At 37.6% G+C, this 20673-nt stretch overlaps 1 protein-coding gene and 1 pseudogene across 1 annotated transcript in view; both read right to left on the reverse strand.

The window, feature by feature from the left end:
* Positions 1–210: 210 nt before the first annotated feature.
* On the reverse strand, positions 211–8131 carry LOC137295280 (uncharacterized; annotated as a pseudogene).
* A 5401-nt stretch (positions 8132–13532) lies between these two features.
* Positions 13533–20673, reverse strand: part of LOC137295474 (zinc finger protein 318-like) — a 57333-nt gene continuing 50192 nt past the window's right edge. The window contains exon 7 of the mRNA XM_067826866.1: positions 13533–14423. Coding sequence (XP_067682967.1) covers positions 14344–14423 — 80 coding nt within the window. The 3' untranslated portion in view covers positions 13533–14343. The remainder of the gene's footprint in view (positions 14424–20673) is intronic.

Raw genomic sequence — 20673 nt, forward strand, 5'->3', positions numbered from 1 at the left:
TTTCCTGCACCATTCCCTCAACAGTTAGGTCGAACAGCGAACCCCTTTACTACTGCTGTATATACCTACTGACATTAGGTTATGGAATTACAAGCTATAACCTACTACTTCTATTATACAGTTTTGGCTTGATCTACTTTCTGGTCTACTTTCACCATTCCCTTCCCCCTACTTTCCATGATCTACTTGTTTCTGACCTTATGGACTTTATTAGCTTCCCTTTGCCTTTGCTTTTCCTTCCCCCCTACTTTCAGGGTGCTGGTGCTGGTGCTGTTGCTGGTGCTGGTGCTGGTGCTGTTGCTGGTGCTGGTGCTGGTGCTGGTGCTGGTGCTGGGTGGAGGAATCTGTTGGAACTGATGCTGATACAGATTCCTCAGCGTTTGACATACCCGCTGCTTGTTTGATAGCATCTTGTACAAAAGCACACCCACTAGCAGCCTGTAAGGGTGTTTTTTCAGCATAGTACCAATTGACTGTCTTTTGGCGATGTGCAAGATAGTCACTGGCCATCTCATGTTTTGCAGCATCATTGGGACGCTGCCTTGCCAGTTCAGTCTCCAAAGCTTTCCGAACATCCGTGGCCGTAAATGTCCTACGTTCGTTTTCCAGGTTGGTTTTCAGGAAACTTCTTGTCCTCTGATAGTGGGCCAACTCGAGGCACATGTTTTCCACTTCAGTGCCATCCACTCTCCTGAAGAAAGGTGATTTTTCCGGTTGAGCATCTTCAGGCATGTCACCACATCTTTGCATGCCATTGCACAAGCTTAGGGTGACCAGGAAGCTAATGGACGCCTTGTGGTCCATGAAAGAAATTTGGTACCTCCTGGCATCACACCGTGTCTTGTTGAAATCAGCCAACTAAATACAACCAACTAATACGTCACTGAAGGTCTTTGGGCACGTCCAAGTTGAATTATCCAAGACAAGCACCGCATCACCAGGCGCTGATCGTCATCAGATGGACATTGATCTGCCTTGGCCCGGTCCAGGATGCCCCTCACCTCCTGTCTGGTTGCAGGATCAGTGTACCCCTTTTGAACAACGGAAATGGGCGGTGGTTGTCTGGTTTCATCTCTGAATTCTGTAACAGATTTATGGGCCTCTTTGCGTTTATACTGGCTACTGACACCTGCATATGAACAATGTGTAGCACTTGTAAACCTACGCAAATTATCAAAACCCCTTGGTGACATTTTAACATACGTTTGACAGTAACTGAGAGAGGATTTGACAGCTGACATGTAATTTTTAATACCACCTGCAGAAACCCCAATTTGTGAAAGGACCGTGTTAAATAATCAATTTCATCTACGTGCTCAAATATATCAAAGTTGATACAAGCCATATTACTATTTGGGAAAGCATGTTTTTGGATGTGATAGAAAAACTTAGAAACGCAGTGAAACGTGTCACCAGCATTATGCCCTGTTTTTTTTGAAAGAATATTGGTTAAATATTGAACCTATCGTATAAGCCAGTGTTTGTTAGATTAGCCCTGACTATGTTTGTAGTTATACCGAGTACCACTTCTGGTAGACACAGTCTTCAGCATTGGGTTATTAGTGGAAGGAGAAGCTGCAGGTGCGTCATCTCCTTGAATTGTGTGCCCAAAATGTTTCAGTACCCTGATGTAATCAGGGATTTCGTTTTTGTTTACACTGTATGTGCCAAAAAATGCCAACAGAGCCGACATTGACTCAAGCTGTGTAGCAGTATGGGACTCGCTTCAGAGGCGATTTTGAGTGTGTATGGCATGTAGAGCAGGAATAGAACTACCAGGAAAACAGTGTTGTAAATGCGCGAAGCCTTTGTAATATGTTGTACACTTTTGACAAACGACCGATACGTTTGTGGACGGCATACTCTACTGTGTTGCTGGGACTGTTTGGGAGTATTTGGGTGCAACAGAAGAGGGTCTGGATGTCACACTCTTGGACAAATTAAGTAGTATAAAAAATGGGGGTTCTGGACCATCCCATATAACCCATAATATAAAAAACCTATCCTTCCCTCACTCATCTTAATTTATAAACCCATAACATGACCACTTTTCATCTCACCTGTAAAAAAGTACCCAACAGTCAGTCTACCCAGCGAGAGGAAGACTGTTGGGGTACATGACTATTTTATATAAGATCAATCTAAAATATTGACTTCAGTGAAACAATTTAACATGTATCTTCTATTATGTCGTTGTTTTTTGTAATAAATGACTGTTGGGCTTGTTGTATCCCTTGTTTTTTATATATTTTTTTCATCCTTGTTTATTACTGAACTTTTTTAATGATGAATCTCTTCTTTCATTTTATTGTATTTTTGTAGTTCACTTATTACTAAATGAAACTCTTCTTCTGAGATTTTATTGTCATTGAGTGCGGAGGAAATATGATCTTCTATGTGTTTAACTTTGCCTCAGCAAGGATTCTAATTGTTTCTTTGTTTCATGATTCAATTTGCGGGATGCAAATTTAAACACTGTGTGTCCATAATATATTTTATATACTATTTTCAATCATCTGTCATTTAATTTTTGATTGATATATTTAAGACTTATGAGGTTTAGATTATTGCAAAGGTAAACGGGTGAAACATTAATAGGTATGTTTTTATCTACAATATGGACCCCATTGGTGCTTATTAATGGCTCATAGCCTTGTCTTATTATGATTCGGCAATGTTTATTCTCATGTCTTTTAAACCAAATTATTCTCAGTCCATCTAAAAGTATCCTTGGCTCGGAAATCTGTGTGAGATATACGTAGTCTATAATTATTGTGGTATTTGGTTTCATACCATAATTTGAATCCGAAAAAAAATCATGTTTGTAATCGTAAATACTGACAAATGACTAAACTGGTATTCAGGTTGACTGGAGCTAACATGTTACCAGTGTTACCTGGTATTCGTAATACTTGTATAGTATTATCTTTTAAGGGATTAAAGGATGTGAGAAGTATCCTGTTGTTAGTAATTTTGGAAACGAAATCATTTTGATCAAAAAAGATGTAAGGGTTTGTTAGTGTTATTTTAATTAATCAATCAAGCTCTGTAAAATCTGCTGTAAACATTCGTTCATATGCATCATCTTTAAAGTATAGGAGGTATGGGGTGCCTTCTTCACCAGGTGAATTGAATTGCTTTGTGTCTCCTAGATCACCGAGTGTTACATTAGAGTGAATACTTACCATTGTTATATAACTGTTAGAAAATAGTTTCAAATTGTTTTACTGATAATGTTGCAGGTGTTATTTTCAAACCAATAAAACTTATGTGATCAGATATATAAACAGCAGCTACAGAGTGTTTTCCAAGGAAATGCGTACACCTTGTATACTTTTTCGTGCTTCATGCATCACCCGCACATAAATAGAGCAAACTTGATTCTCATGGTTTTTTTCCCAAGCATGTTTCCATTCATGATCCAGCATTCCATTCAGCGTTGATTTCTCCGGAAGTTTTTCTAGCAGGGTGGACACACTGGCGAATTCACTAACCAAATGCAATGCCACAGTCACTCCGGGTTCACTCTTCAGGATGTGGGCTGCCATAGTCGAGACAGGTTTGATGATTACATTATGTCTATTTAATGGGACATAAGCTACAAGCAGGGTTCCGTTATTTACGACTTTGTTTACATAGTGGTCTTTGCTTTCTATGAAAACAAATGGTGAAGTTAGTGTTAAGTTGAGAAGCCAATCTATTCGAGATGGTAACAGCACTCACTTGTTGTCGTCAGTGGGCATTAGATAGTACGGTTTGTTTTGTTCAACGTTCATTCTTTCAAAGTCTTCTAAATCGAGTAATTTACCACCAAATCATGGGTATATTCTCCATTCATCATCGTCACTGTGAACTATATCGTATTATGTGTTGCTGATAGATCCTGATGTATCTAGGTTAAAAGAATCACCAGAGTCACCACCGAAGGAGGGAACTTCAACGTGTCTGTAAATGCTGTTAATAAGCTTAAAAGCGTATATTTTGCCATCTATTCCTGAGTCACCAAACCCTCTAGTATCACCTAGGTCTGATAAACCAACATTAATGCATTTTTTATTCGTATCCTGGGTCTTGATTACTAGCCATTATTGTATATGTAGTGTTACGCTTGAGTATCCTATATTTATAGTATTACTTTTTGTATCTAAAAATGATATTTTTAATTCAGGAATATTACAATTTATTAATTTTTTATACTGTCTCAATGAAAATGACTCAGTTCGTCCATCATTGTATTTTTCTGTTTTAACCAGGACAGCCCTCAACAAAGTAGAAGAGTTTTCATGTTTTATGTTACATGTTGTGCTAAGCTGATCGAGATGAACATACAGATTGTAGTATGGAACTGGCTCTGGTAATTTCCTACCGGTGACGCTAATATTAGGTTTTATTTCTTCTGACGGTATTCCTCGCATATCCACCAATGGTCGGCTTAGTCTCCGTTTGTTTACACTGTTGTTCAGTTCCAAAGGGTGTAAAATTTCATCACCGAGAGAAACATATGCTGTAGTTTTTACGAGCCTCACCACTCTTTATATCCGGAAGAGTAATGTACATATTATTATATTTATATATTATATAATAATAATATGTATAAACCCGAAGTATGTTACCTAAAAAACGACAATATAAATGCCTGTGACTTCACACACATGAAAATCTTAGTTGATGTAGATGGTTCATATTTTAAAACCCAGTTTGTAGATGTTTTTGGAAAGTATAAGCTATTAGTCACTGATGAGAAATCTGTCTACGCCTGGTTCAATAACCCGATGCAGTTTTGGCAGAACCAACACAACACACGATGTGGTGTGCTGTGACTGGGTGCGGTCTGACATTGACAGACACTAGGCCTGATGCCTTGAGTAAATCAGTTTTCACATTTCACGTATACTACCAGATTAGGCATATCCTCAAAGTGATCCGCACTCCACTTCCACAGAGAAGGCGTGGAATGTAACAAACAACACATATGATATACGTGCTTACGAAAGAATCTGTAATGAATTCAGAATTGACCCTTAGACCGATTGGTGTTTACCAGGTCTAAACCATGGTATAGGAATTCCTTACAGCGATGGGTTCTTGGTAAAAGAAGACAGATTTAGGACTAACCTTCTAACAGGTTTCCCCTTGATACAGAGCTTCTCTCTTAACTCTATGGAATGAGGAGAAAGAAAGCATTTCTTTGTGTTTCTGTCAGTGGCTCTGGGGCTAGAGGATAGTCATTTTGACTGTTGTGCAACTCGTGTGGATACTCCAGATCAACCTCCAAAATATATCCAGTTTTAGAATCGTGAAGGATGCTCTGTATGTTTAGCCTGTCAATGTCATCTGGAGTCAACTATTAGAAGTCTCGCTCAGGCAATGGCTGGGACATGGCATGATCATACAAATTATTAGCATCCCAGTACTTGATATTAGAGTAGGGTTCACTAGGTCAGATAAGGATTGTTAGCCTCTGCATATTTTGTGGAAATCATAGATATGCCACCACTAAGTCCTTGTTCTATAATGAGATGCATGTCTAAGTCAGTGAGCAGCCCCAGTTCTACATTTCCCATCTTCAGCATAGCATCCCAAACCAAACCCGGTAATTATGTTCAGGGTCTAAGTGATAGTATTCTGAAGCCTTGTTCCTAAAACTCTCTAAAACATCTGCCAACAATAAGACATTCGTTCTCATGTATAAATCATGATAGTCACCCATTGTCTTAAAACTTAAAGTGGACCATACCTGTTGTGTATGGACACTGTAAAATTCTTATTTGGTAGGAAGAAAATTCATCTCAAACTTGGATTCATCATCTATGAAATCATATGAATATATTTCCTTCCTTAAGAGATACAGAAATTGTTGCTGATCCAATAATTCATGTTTTAGATTCTTAAATTTGGAAAAAACTTCAGCTTTCAAAATTGTCTAACAATGTTCCTAGAGATGTATTTAGAAACTGAATTGAGTCGATAAAACTCAGATTGCCAACAGAGAATGAGATGTACGTTTCCATGTTGTCAGGCAAACATTGTAGTTTATGGGTGAAAGATTTATCCAGCTTTTGCATGATGAGAGTCATAACCCTTAAGAATGTGAAAGATGACAGGAAGTAACTATTAGTTCTGGTTGGTTTCTTTGTCTGTTCCTCGTTTGAACTTGTAATTAAGATTACATTTCTGATGGGCAGCACCCCTAAATCTCCCTGATATATGACAATGATCTCTAGTTTTGACAGACTTTGGACCGAAAGGTGTATGACAAATATGATACACCTTGGCATCCTGAAATGCGTGCTCTTCATCTTCAGTGATTACATGTATCATTGGTACTTCCTCATCTAACAATTGGGTGATATGCTTCTCTTCCTCGAGTAAACATTCAATGAAATTTTGAATCACATTGGGGCCCCTGTAAACTACAGCTGGTTTGTAATAGTCAGGGTTTGAACGTACAACCTTGTAACAGAATCCTGAAGGCTCATGCTGTTGATAGACTGTAGTATGTGAAGTGTTTGAATTGGGCTGCCAGCTGCTAACTTTTCTGGTGATGGATTCGAAATCAGCACAGATTACAAACAGAACCCTTAGCTGCTTCTGCAGACTTTTAAACTTAACCCACTTCTCATCTTCACTTTCTGGTAATCTTACTTTCTGCAAACCATGGGAATAACAATAAAGTTTATGATTATCAGCAAATTTTGCTACTGAAGCCATGAAGACAGTGCTTACAATAGAATATTTTGTCCCACCTCCCATCAACCGACTGAAATTCCTTATCAAGCAATAGTGTCTCATTCAACCTGCACTTAGCAACAGTAAATCTACTTCTTTTGAAAAGTTACACTTGCTAACATGGAGAGGTAAAACCCAATCATCACCCTCATAGCCAAAAACGTTTACTGAAATGCCATTTTGCTCTTCAAATTTGTGAATTTGTGACAGTGGCATGGGCATGTCAGTTCCCTGAAGATTCAAGTCCTTTTCAAACTGAACATACTTGTTCATTCTGTTTGCATTTTGTTCCCGGTCAACAGGATGTAGGGCTGCTAACACTGACCACACAAAACATTTACTATCCTCGTTTTTAATATTCAAAATGGCCTTCTTATCCTTCAGATACTTTGATAGGGGAATGTAACTGCTGGCTGCTCAAGGAGTATACTCGGCCATGTTCACTTCTAAATGTACAATGTGATCCAGTATCCACCCACTACCTTTTGCCTGAAATTCCTGAGTAGCGGTGTACAGTGTTTGCCAGACCTCTGAAATCTGTTCTTCTATTTCAGAGAGATTTGTGAGAATAAAATTTGTGCTTCTCATCACCGGTTCTGCTAAAAATGCTATCATTATTTTCATCATATTTCATGTATTTGACTTTCAACGTCAGAAACTATTTCAAACCTTTCATCTCTAAGAAGAAATCATGCAATAATGATTCAGTATTTGTTTTCTCGTCTGTGAGAAATTGCAGTATGTCCACGCTGCTCCCTTCACTGGGAGTGAGAGTTGTTGTGGAGACCAACCCCTCTAGAGCCTAACCTGTCCGCTGCCAACCTGATTTCTTCTCCTCTCATTGTAACGCTGTTGCCTCCTGACACAAATGTCACACTGGTTTATTTGCTGAGAATAGAACCTATCAGGCATAGGTCGATGGCAGTGATGTCACTCCCTGCCTTTCTGTGAGCATCTCTCGCAGAATGCCTTATTAGGTAAAAGGCACTTGTAGTGTCCACTCCAGTTGATAGTTGCGTAACAGGCTTGAGATGTGTCCTTTGTGTTCACAGGATGTAACCATCGTCGTTTGGGAGTCTCGCTGACATCTGTAGACTTCTTTTGACTGCTGTTGGTCGACAGCTGTGAGTGTTGAAATTATCCCGTCGTGTAAAGCTGTGGTTGCATTGCTCACAACTGAATAATTGAATTCCATGAACTTTGCGTCTTTACCACACTCACTACATCTGTTCTCAACATGCTTCTGTTGTACTGTTGATGACTGTTGCGATGACAAATCTACCACCAACAACTGAATTCGTTTCAAAGCTACTTCTTGATCATTTTCACAATTGTTAGCTTTAGTCCATTCCTCAAGGTCCTCAACCAATCGCACCATGTTCAAAAAGTTCTGTTTATCCATGTTGCTTGACATTCTAAATAATATAAATTTAATAAAATGTCCTTAATACATGAAATCGACAAAACTGGGAACTAATTCTCTTGTGCTCTCTAGTTATGGGAAACAAATGCAGTTAAATACTTATAAATTTATCTAAGCATTTCATATATGATAACATGTAAAAGTGTTTTGTGGTTAATCTTTACCTGGGATGTGACACGCAGTTGGAAACACTGGTCTGTCTCCTCAGACAAGAGCGGTTGTAATGAGTGATTGAATTTAAAATAACTTTTAAAACACCCTTATGTACCATCCGGTTAGCACTAGTTTATTCCAACACTTTCAGTATTGTGTATTCAATCTAGCACTAGTGTAATTGTAATTCATCGAACCGGTTCATTCAGGTCACAATACGTTAAGAGACAAGCATGCGATTGTGAATGAACAATATTTAGCATAGGTACATGCTGTCACATCTGTCAGACAAGTAAACTCTGCATCACAATGTAACCAGTAGAAAGTAATACACAGCAGACAATTAACAAACTTGGGTTCAAGCCAAGTCTTTGGATACTGCATGATTTTTGTTTTTTTTTTTCTGTCTTGTACAAGGTAGTATTTTAGTAATAGTACTTTAAAGTGTTCAAAAATATAAACAGTGTGCGTACATCAATGCGAAAAGAAAACATTTATGTAAAGTCTTCGGTACAGTTGGACATCCCTTCCATCAACTAGACTGAAATTCACCGGACAAAAATGGGTCAAGGCACTCCGCAAGCTGATGTCAGCCACACGTGTACACAGAGCATATTCATTTTAGTGCGACTAGGTGGGATGGTTCAATCGCGTCCTATATTTTACAAGGGGTCTGTTATGATGAAGACTGCAGCATTGACAGAAATCCTGTGTACTTAAAGACAGATTGCTCCAAAATCATACACAAGAATTCATCAATTTACAATGAGCTACAAGGCCACCCTGACTGACTGACCACCCTGCCCTTTCAACAACTGTTTCAAGGGAATTGCTCTTGAGTTTTCAATGCTTTATACAATATTGGATCATTGCTGTCACTTTGACAGTTCATCAGTGTCATCAACTCCTGAATATTTGTCTACAAAACATAGTTTACTAATAAGACGTATTGAATGTAGGAATTATTAATGAGTTAACGAATTATTTCCAAATTCCAAACTGCCAAAAAACAAACCCTTTGATATTCCCAGGGAGACTACAGCTGTCCTACTCGGATCCTCTGGAGATTGTTGTAGATTACCCCTAAAATTCCTCAGTTCACTTGAATATCACTTTTAATATATCCATGTTGTGTTAAGCATCAAGCGCCAGTTTCAGTCCTTGCTACACATCTTTCCATATTAGCAAACAAGCAGCAAAAAAGTGTGTTATGTTTCTATCATAAACAAATACTAAAAGAAAAGGATAATCTAAGAGGACATTGTTTGTAGAAAAATCGGCGAAAAAACAATGAACGGATTTAGAGTTCTGCTCCAGAAAAGAATGCGACCACATTTTTCAGTCGAAGGCATACTTGTTGCCATGGAAACACAAAAATATTTTATTCAGACATCCAAAGCTGGCAAGAGGCACCAGTACACCTCCAGATCTATGTGCCAATTTTGGTTAAGGTACAGAAAACGATTTTAAAGACCAATAACGCAAATCGCATTGCGGGGGATGAAAACGTTTCAATGACAAATTTATGATGACTACTTTTGATAACAATGTGACAGTAACCTTTGTTGCAGAATGAATGCTATACCTTTTTTGTCGGTATCCCTAACTTGACCCTTTTCGGCTTAGGGGATTTTCCACGAGTATACATAACCTGGTGTTTTCTCCGTGATTTTTTCCATGCGTCTGTCCGTCATCATTTCATTTCTGGAACACAGCTCTAAAACCGGTCATTATTTTTCATCATAAACTGGAATAAATATCAAAATAGTATAAACTTGTCACTTTTGCTATTTGGAGATTTTTTCATTTTTATGTTTCTGATTTCTATGGAAACGATTATATTAAATAAAAAAGAGCAGGGGTGGTCAGTCAATCTAAATTGGAAACGAAAGTCTCCACACAAAAGTTTTATTTACTTAAGAATGTATGGGAAGCGAGGTATGGAACACGTGGCAAGTTTCCCACTATTTTAATTAACTATGGGCCAAGGATCCACCTCTTCTGAAAAGTAAATTAAACACTAATCAACAGATATATATTATATATATATATACTAACAAACTTTAGCTGCCTTTAGATTATCTATAATATCAAAAGTCAAAGCTGGGAAAATTTATTATATTTCAATAGAAAACATGTCGCAATGTCAGGGCAGAGTACTCCCATGGGTAGCGCTTGGAAAGCCCACAAGGAATACATAGAACATAAGACAAAGGCCATTAAAATTTGGTTTTGAAGTTAACCCTGTGGGTTACAAAAAGCTTTTAGGAAATATGGAAATCAAGCGTTAGAGGGATGTATTTAAAAGAATTATTGTCATCTGAACAAAGGTTACGTTTGGAAACTGATTAATTCTTAATGCTTTGATTTTGTGTTCTTGAGTGAGTTAGATGCATTAACATATCTTGGTACAGCATTACAATCATATACATCTCATCTGCCAGACGTGGGAGTGAAGCCTGAAGTGATTCAGATCTTTTGACTTTACGAGAGTGTATATTTTCTGTAAATTGTATTATTGATATGTGGTAATTGTTATTTGGATCACAATGTTTAAAGTTTTGAATGATAATTATTACGGGTCACATTTCGTATCAGAAATGTTCAGTGCTTTCAGTATTTTGGCTGCTGGCCTTTAATGACGTGCTCTAGAGTTGCCTCCCTTGATTAATTGTTTACTTCCAGAAGACTACTAGAGAATTCTACGTTGATGGCGATGGTCGTATGTGCTCCAACATTCACCAGTCGGTGACTTTATATGTAAAGGGTGGTTGTCGTGTTGACGACAAGGACACACAGAGAATAACTGGAGTACATCATTTGGCCATCATCAATCCCCGTCAAAGTTTGACCTACATACCGCTGTCTGACTGCTCGCTGTGTCACATTCTGCATAACTGTTACTCACTCTCACATCAAGACTTTCACGGGTTGACATTATATTTGTGAGCCATTACTTTAGATAAGGCTAATTTGCATTGTACATGAAACCTCTAGTGTTTACTCTTGTATCTTGCGGTTTTTTTGCTGAATACAAATTATTGAAAATATCAGATTTCTCAGTGTTGTATTTTGCTGGTTCCGAGGGGATTTCTTACACCTTTTGTCACGGCAAATTATTCACCATAATATGACATTTACCATTATTGTGAAACTGTGTTCTGTAATTAAATCTATGAAGAAATATAAAGGTTTACAATTCTAATGCGTCGGGATAAACAGCCAGACTTTGACATGTACTGTTTCTCTTGTCTGCTATTACACAAATTGGCTTCTCTTTGATGGGCTGGACATCCTGTCAGGACGTTTGAAGCAGTCCCGGGAGTTTGGGCTTTAATGTGATAAAGTGTAATTTACAAACTGATCAAATTAACCATATTTTGGCTGGTCAGGTATCCATGACTTTGACTTGCTAAAAATTGTTTTGCTATACACTCCTCAGCTCAGTGATATTGATAGTGAAACACTGTCTGAAGCGTCTTGTCTTGTTCTTATGTTGATGAAAACCAACATAATTTTTTTGCCAACAATGTCTGAATGATTGAGTTTAGTTTTATGCTTCATTCAACACTATTCCAGCTGTGTGGTGATGGTCTGTAATTAACAGAGTCTGGAAGAGACAATCCAGTGATGAACAGCAGGAGCACTGATCTGCGTAACTGGGAACTGATGACACACATATCCACCAAGCCAACAATTCAAATTCTTCTGTGAACAACTCCAAGCCATTATCATTCTTCACAACTGATAAAAAATGTTTCAAACTACTATATTGAAATAAAATTCTTGAACACATTTATAAATCTGATTTTATTATATTTCTACCAAAGAGAATGCAACAAAGTAAAAGTTAATGGTCTAATGACACATGGGAAGATGAATATGCCAATGTGAATGTTTGGTCCTGGAAAGCAAAACGTTTGCGAAAAGATGAAATGTATACACAGTGGGAAATGAACATACCAATGAGGAGGTAAACATTCCCTGTTGGAAAATCAGAGGTACATAATGAAATTACAATAGCTCTATCTTTGATTTAAAACAGAACTCGTAGCATGATGTATTAAATGAAAAATTACAGTATTATAATTTCATTTTATACCTGTAATTTTCCCAACACATAATGCTTACCTCCATCCTACCACAACCATGTTATTAAGATTTCAAAACAAGAGTCATTAGAAGATGACATATCCCCCAGGCCCCCACATATTTGAAAGGACAAATCATATGACAGTTACTTGAGGTGTTTTCAGACCTCATATCGTTTTCATAGAAAATATGAAAAATATAAATGCCACATGTCTGCAAACAGCAGAAGGCACCACTTCAAGATCTGTATCAAATAGCCGTCAAGATCTGTTGAAAGATATCAAATGGTTTTCCGAGTTGTGCACTGGAAACGAAGCCAATCCCTCCCTTTTGAGACGAAGTACGAATCGGAAACCCAGTAAATGATTAATTACAAAATTCTGTAAACAGCAAAAGGCACTACTTCAAGATCCTTCCCTTTCAAGACTATAGTTTGGTATGAAATGCAACACTGCCGCTGTTACAGGCCATATGCTCCCTCCCTCTGCAAGCACTCTGCGTTTTGCTGTTTATTTTGTTGACAATTACATAGACAGATTCTTTAATACAAATGCATAAAATCGGTGATTTACAATGTGATTAGGTTGTTTGACAAAACATCCACTTGCAAAGTTTGAGATCCTTTGGTGTCGGCCTCACATATCTGCAAGTTTTGCTCAAGTTTTTGTTGATACTACGACGTTTTCTAGTTCTGCTCCAGAAACGAAGCACATCCGTCCGTTTTTTATCCCCCTGGCATGTAATGTGGAGGGATATAGTCGATGCCTCGTCCGTCCATTCGTAATCATTTTGTTCCGGAGCATAACTCTGACACCTTTCAATATTAATAGACCAAACTTCATAGATATAATAATCTCAACCTATAGTTGTGCCTTTTGCTATTTACAGTTTTGATATTTTTATTTTGTGTTGTTTTTCCATGGAACAATTTGGTGTTAGTCTAATGTTGGGATGGGCTTTGTTTCCAGAGCAGACCTAAAAAACCATTCAAAATTTCTCCGCAAAACTTGGTAGATAGGTGTGGCAGACCCCAAAGTGGTGCCTTTTGCTATTTACAATGTGACTTATAATTTTCTGGGTTTCCATGGAAACGTTTCTCAAAATGGAGGGATAGGCTTCGTTTCCAGTGCACAACTCGAAAACCATTTAATAGCTTTCAACAGATCTTGGCAGATACATGAGACAGATCTTGAAGTGGTGCCTTTTGCTGTTTACAGATATATGGCATTTATATTTTTCATGACTTCCATGGAAACGATTTGAGGTCTGAAAACACCTCAAGTAACTGTCATGATTTGTCCTTTCAAATATGTGGGGGCCTGGGGGATATGTCATCTTCTGATGACTCTTGTTAGACAAAGTCGGAATTGTTTGAGTCTAAGTTCAAATCGCTTTCATAGAAACCAAGAAAAATAAAAATGACAGAAATCTGGAAATAGGAAAAGGCAACATGTTTGGAGCTGTTTCATGTGCCAGTTTTTGTTGAAAAATATTCAACGGTTTTGGAGTTATATATTGGAAACAAAATTATTATGAATGGACAGGGAGACAGACGAGGCATCGACTATATCCACTCCCACCCCACTCTACATGCCGCAATACATATTGTGTTGGAAAATCAGAGGTATGTAACGTGATTATAAAACCTCTGAATGATTTTGATTAACCAATCACAATCCAGTATTCACTGAAGTCATGGTAGAATATATGTTGTCTTTGTTGAGTGACCAACAGAAACAGAACAAGCAAAAATTTATGCTTTGGGTGTTTTAAGCATCTTTACCTTTATTGACCCTCACCATCATTGCCAAAAACTGAACAATATCATGTTCCTTACTGTCTGACACATCTAACTAACTATCAACATCTATGCAATAAACAGATAAACACAATCAAATTTAGCATTATGAAAGGATCATAAAAGAAAAAGCTAGTGACAACCAACACTAGTCAGCCTCATACTCATCAAGTACCTCAAAGTCACTATCCATGTGCATGCTGTCACAGCTTTCATTGCTTCCAATATCTGAAAAAAAAGAAAAAAGATGATTATGTTACTATTAGCCTATGTAACTTGGACAGCTTCAGGTGTTACTAATGATCATGTTTCACAGTAAACTATGCATATTTATCTCTAGTATTGTAGATCCTACAACTTTCATATTTTTTTTTTCATTCTAGAATGGTATTACCAAACACCACACCCTGCCTAATTCCTGTGTTTCACAAAATGGAACAATAAGTAATATATATTCACATGAGAACACGAGTTAATGTTCAGTAAAACTGTTTCCAGCAAATATGCAACACAATCTAATTTTCAGATTTTGCACTTGTTGACTCTGATGAATAGTCACGTCAGACTATTCTGAACAATGACGTCAGGATTTTCCGAACATTCATGTTGGGCTATTCTAATTTATTTGAAATGTGCAGATAGGTTCTATGTGAGTTTTTTTACACAACACTTTGGATAAAAGGAATTCACATAGATTTGCTTGCATTTTCAGGATGTGTTTGTTCCGAATAAGGAATATAAGGCCACCATACAGAAATTTCACAAAGAATAAAAAATAGCAAAACCACTTACTTTTTATTCTACTTTGTTATTAATTTGATATTCAAAAGCATACTGATATACCACTTCCACGCCCTATGGCAGTATTATGTTACAGTATATCCGTAACGTGTATTATATCAGAGTATACATTTTGTTGCTTAAAAAGGTTGGATATGTTAGTTTGATATGTTATCTCAACATACAGTTTATCATAACATTCTCCCGTAACCATGCCGATAACAAATCACAACATTCAAATACTGCCATGATCATATGAAATAATTTATGCCGGTGTATTTACGCATATGTTGTCATGTACAATTTACGTATATCAGGATGTGTCAAAATCAAATGTGGTCCTGAGCATTTATATACCAGATGAAAACTCATACTTCATATTTTCTCATAGTGAAGGGGTTTTCTCGTTCGCTGTGGAACAAAGCAGTCCAAATAAACTTGGGCTCAGTACTATTCGTTACACTCCTTTTCTGAATCCTAGTTGATTGTTGCGGCAGCTATCCGTTTCAATTCACTTATCACAGCACAGCCTACCAAATCATGAAATCATGAAAGTTGACATTCGCACATACCTGAAAAATTTTGTACCTGAGCGATTTCAAGTGATGTACATGGAGCATGTCATAACAGTGAGTAAAGAGCTGCAGAAAACAGCATTTTGTCATATTCTTAAATGTCAGTTTGCGCAAACACTATGGGGAATTACAGTACCTTAGCTTCCTGCACATTACCTAGTAGGATTTATGTTGTCACTTAAGCTACTAGTGGTTGTTGACTAGATAAGATCAATAAGTGAGTCTTTATGACAGGTAGATGTTGATGGGACTCGATAATAACCCAAAACTCTTGGCCAACTGTCATTAGTTACTGACAAGTATGAAAGTCCTTTGAGTATATTAACCTGATTGAAAGTACCTGATGGGCACTGATCAATACACTTTACTGAAACATGAACATATGTGAAAGAACGGTATGAAAGAACCACTAAATATATACCAGACCATATTGACATGATCAGTTTAGGCCAGGCCATGAAAACACATCTGATTCCATTTACTTGTAATTTAACAATGTCAGTTCAGTACTTTCAAATATAGTAGGCCAACTCACAGAAGAAATATACATACACTTTTGTTCACCATATAGCAATTAGAAGGCAAACATTCACTATCCAAAAATTCAGCTGAAAAACGATTAAACAGAGAGTCCATGATTTCTTCAGGTGTGAGATCAACAACTGGTACATCAGTGCAGTCAAGATGAAACAAATGTTCACATTTTTCACAGTAAATTCATGCCAAGGGCCTGTTGTCATATGTTAGGTCACACTTATAACATTTTGAAGTCTGTCCGACAGGGGAACATCTTGACATCAGTTGTGTCATTTAGAGGGAAGTGCCCCTCCTGGATGGTGTCAAGCATTTGTATCTCAGTTCATCTTCTTCCTTTCTACGCTTCCTTTTATCTCTGTTTCTCATCCCTAGCTCTTTCCCTCTGTTCCTGGTCCTCTCCTTTCTTCCTTCTTTTCTCTTCCCTTTCTGTACATTTCATCACCTTTGTTCAATTTTTCTTACTTTTTCTCTCCTACAAACTCTGTATATAGGTATCTCCAGTTATCACTTTGGCAGTGACTGTGTACTTCCTCCTCACTTCCTTTTCCTATGTGGAATACTCGGCACACTGAGAATTCTTCCGAATGGCAGTATGCTGGTCAGCTCAACCACATCTGATATATACTACAAACACAAAGTATGGGAATGCCCTAAAATTTGATAGTGATACAGAAACTGAAACGGTGCGAGTTCATTTATACTCTTAGGAAAATGTAACGTTTTGTGTACTCAATGGGCATTTAAACAACATGTTAGAACACGCAGTGAAGCAACTGATAAAACATTTGCTGAGTTCGACTGAAATGAAGCTTTGTCAAAGAGAAAAAAAAAACAAGGGTGATGCAACACACCTAATATATATTTTTATCCCCTTGTGTAGCACAGGCAGAGGATGAAGGAAGGAAACCGGAAGTGGCATTGGACCAACGTTCGAAATGACCGCCGTATGCCCAGCGCCAGTTGTAACTGTATCAGGACAGCAAATATTTGCAGTCACTTGTGGCCTTCATTGAATTATCTGTCTTTTTGAAAAAAGTTGAATCTTTTCTTTATTAACGTTCTAGAATCATTCATGATCCACCATGCTATAGTTACATTTTCTTCCAGGTATTTTGGCACTTTTTTGCTTTTTTTTGGTTTGCCTGTAACAAAATGGGGTTTGTAGATTTTAATCCCTGCAGGTGGCAGTAGGTCCTGATGGTCAAATGGCAAATAAAAGTATTCCAAACACTGCAGTGGATGTCGAGTGCTATGATACCTGAACTGCAGGTTGGATAGTGGAACATGATTCACCTAGTCGAGCATAGGCAGAGGATGAAGGAGTGAAAATGGCAGTGGCAGCAGACGTTGACAGCTCTGATACCTGAAATGTGTCTCTGCAAGTTGTACCAGACTCATCTTATCAAGGATATGGAGAATCTGAAGGAGTGAACCTGATACTGGTAGAGAATGATGAAGGTGTACTTTTTGGTCTATCAGAACAGAGTATGGAGCTAGGAATAAACTGATGTATTCAGGATAACATCTGCATTAAGGGGAATTTCACCTGCAACTGAAGCCATGAAAATCAATGTCAGCAGTGGTTGAATAAAGCCCATGTGGGCATAAACACTCTTGCAAAATTTGCTTGCTTACAAAATCCCCAACATGTTACATCGGATACTGGCAATCAGCTTGCTTCCAATTGTCTTTGAGCGAGTGAGCCAATGGCTTCAAGAGAGATGCATGTTCTTGCTAACAGTAAAGAATTACACCATTCTGTTTGCAAATTTCTGATGCATCCCACATGATGTGTGTTAACAACAGGACAGAAAATTGTATTCCTTTATGCTTGACTGAAAGATTAAAGAGATCCCTCAACCAGTCAACAAAGAAAACACTGCCCATCGGTCCCATCACAGCTTCCTCAAAATCCTCAAAGCTATTGTAGGCAAACCGCTTGCCATGGAATACTAACATACGGGTATTTAATGCCCACAAGCCATGATAATGATTTGGGTCTTGTCACTTCAACCAAACTGATATATATTATCCTGATATATCTACTAAGTTCTGCAGAAAGTTATTGAACGTTTTCTGAGCTATGCTCCAGAAAGAAAGCACATCCCGCCAGTACACGAGGACCAAAATATTCCATGGAGAAAAATACAACCCAAAAGAAGAGTCATCAGAAGATGACATATTCCCCCAGCCCCTACATATTTCAAAGTACAAATCATCTGACAGATACTTACTATATTTGTAGACTACGTTTGAATAGTTTCCATGAATTTCATGAAAAATATATATGCTATATATCAGTAAACAGCAAAAGGCACCACTTCAAGATCTGTCTCATGTATCTGAAAGGACCTGTTAAAAGATATGAAATGGTTTATAAGTTGTGCTCCGGAAACAAACTCCATCCCTCCATTTTGAGACCAAGTGCAAAAAATTTCCATAGAAAACGGGAAAAACAAAAATGCTACAACTTTGTAAATAGCAAAAGGCACCACTCTGTGGTCTGCAACAAATATCTGCCAAGTTTTGTTGAAAGATATTGAGAAGTTTTTGAGTTGAGTCAAAAACGTTTCCATGAAAAACGAGAAAATGATAAATCACAAAAACTTGTACATAGCAGAAGGCTCCACTTTATGTTCTGATTGATGTATCTACCTAGTTTTGCCGAAAAATATTCATGGGTTTTTGAGTTCTGAGACTCAATTCGAAATGTTTGCACATAGTAAAAGGCACCACTTTAGGTTCTGTCTGATATATCTACCAAGTTTTGCAGGAAAATATTGAATGTTTTTTGTGTTCATCTCCGTAAACGAAACACACCTCTCACTTTTGAGACCAAGTCAGAAACATTTCCATGAAAACCAATAAAATGACAAGATTCATCGGGAGATGACATATCTCCCCGGCCCCCACATATTTGAAAGGACAAATCATCTGACAGCTACTTGATGTTTTTTTTAGATTAAGTTTGAATTGTTTCCATGGAATTCATGAAAAATAAAAATGCCATATATCTGTAATCAGCAAGGTCACAATTTCAGGATCTGTCTCATATATCTGTCAAGATATGTTGAAAGATATGAAATGGTTTTTGAGTTGTGCTCTGGGAACGACGCCCATCCCTCCATTTTGAGACATAGACAAAATCTGTACATAGCAAAAGGCACCACTTTTGGGTCTGCCACATATACATACCAAGTTTTACTGACAGATATTAAGAAGTTTTGAGTTCTGCTCCGGAAATGAAATACACCTCTCACTTTTGAGACTATGTCCAAAGTGTTTCCATGGAAACCGAGAAAATGATAAATCACAACAAGAGTCATCAGAAGATGACATATTCCCCCGGCCCCCACATATTTGAAAGGACAAATCATCCGACAGTTACTTACTTTGTTTTTAGACCAAGTCTGAATTGTTTCCATGGAATTCATGAAAAATAAAAATGCCATATATCTGTAATCAGCAAGGTCACAATTTCAGGATCTGTCTCATATATCTGTCAAGATATGTTGAAAGATATGAAATGGTTTTTGAGTTGTGCTCTGGGAACGACGCCCATCCCTCCATTTTGAGACTAAGTCCAAAACATTTCTATGGAAACCAAGAAAAAAATAAATCACAAAAATCTGTACATAGCAAAAGGCACCACTTTTGGGTCTGCCACATATACATACCAAGTTTTACTGACAGATATTAAGAAGTTTTGAGTTCTGCTCCGGAAATGAAATACACCTCTCACTTTTGAGACTATGTCCAAAGTGTTTCCATGGAAACCGAGAAAATGATAAATCACAACAAGAGTCATCAGAAGATGACATATTCCCCCGGCCCCCACATATTTGAAAGGACAAATCATCCGACAGTTACTTACTTTGTTTTTAGACCAAGTCTGAATTGTTTCCATGGAATTCATGAAAAATATAAATGCCATATATCTGTAATAAACAAAAAGTCACCATTTCAAGATCTGTCTCATATGTCTGCCAAGATCTTTTGAAAGATATGAAATGGTTTTCGAGCTGTGCTCCAGAAACGAAGTCAGCAACATGTTCATGGAACCAAGAAAATAATACATCATGAAAACCTGTAAATAGCAAAAGGCACCACTTTGTGGTCTGCCACACATATCTACCAAGTAACACTGACAGATATTAAGAAGTTTTTGAGTTCTGCTCTGGAAACAGAACACACCTGTCCGAAACGTTTCCATGGAAACTGAGAAAATAATAAATCACAAAAACCTGTAAGTATGAAAAGGCACCACTTTATTGATTTATCTACCAAGTTTTGCAGAAAAATATTAAACGGTTTTCGAGTTCTGCTCCGGAAACGAAGCCCATCCCTCCATTTTGAGAATAAGTCCAAAACATTTCCATGGAAACGGAGAAAAAAATATATCAGAAAAACATGTAAATAGCAAAAGGCACCACTTTGGGGTCTGCCACACATATCTACCAAGTAACACTGACAGATATTTAGAAGATTTTGAGTTCTGCTCCGGAAACGAAACACTCATCTCACTTTTGAGACTATGTCTGAAACATTTCCATGGAAACCAAGAAAATAACAAATCACAAAAACCT

This window comes from Haliotis asinina, chromosome 8 (genome assembly GCF_037392515.1).
Source record: "Haliotis asinina isolate JCU_RB_2024 chromosome 8, JCU_Hal_asi_v2, whole genome shotgun sequence".
NCBI lineage: Eukaryota > Metazoa > Mollusca > Gastropoda > Lepetellida > Haliotidae > Haliotis > Haliotis asinina.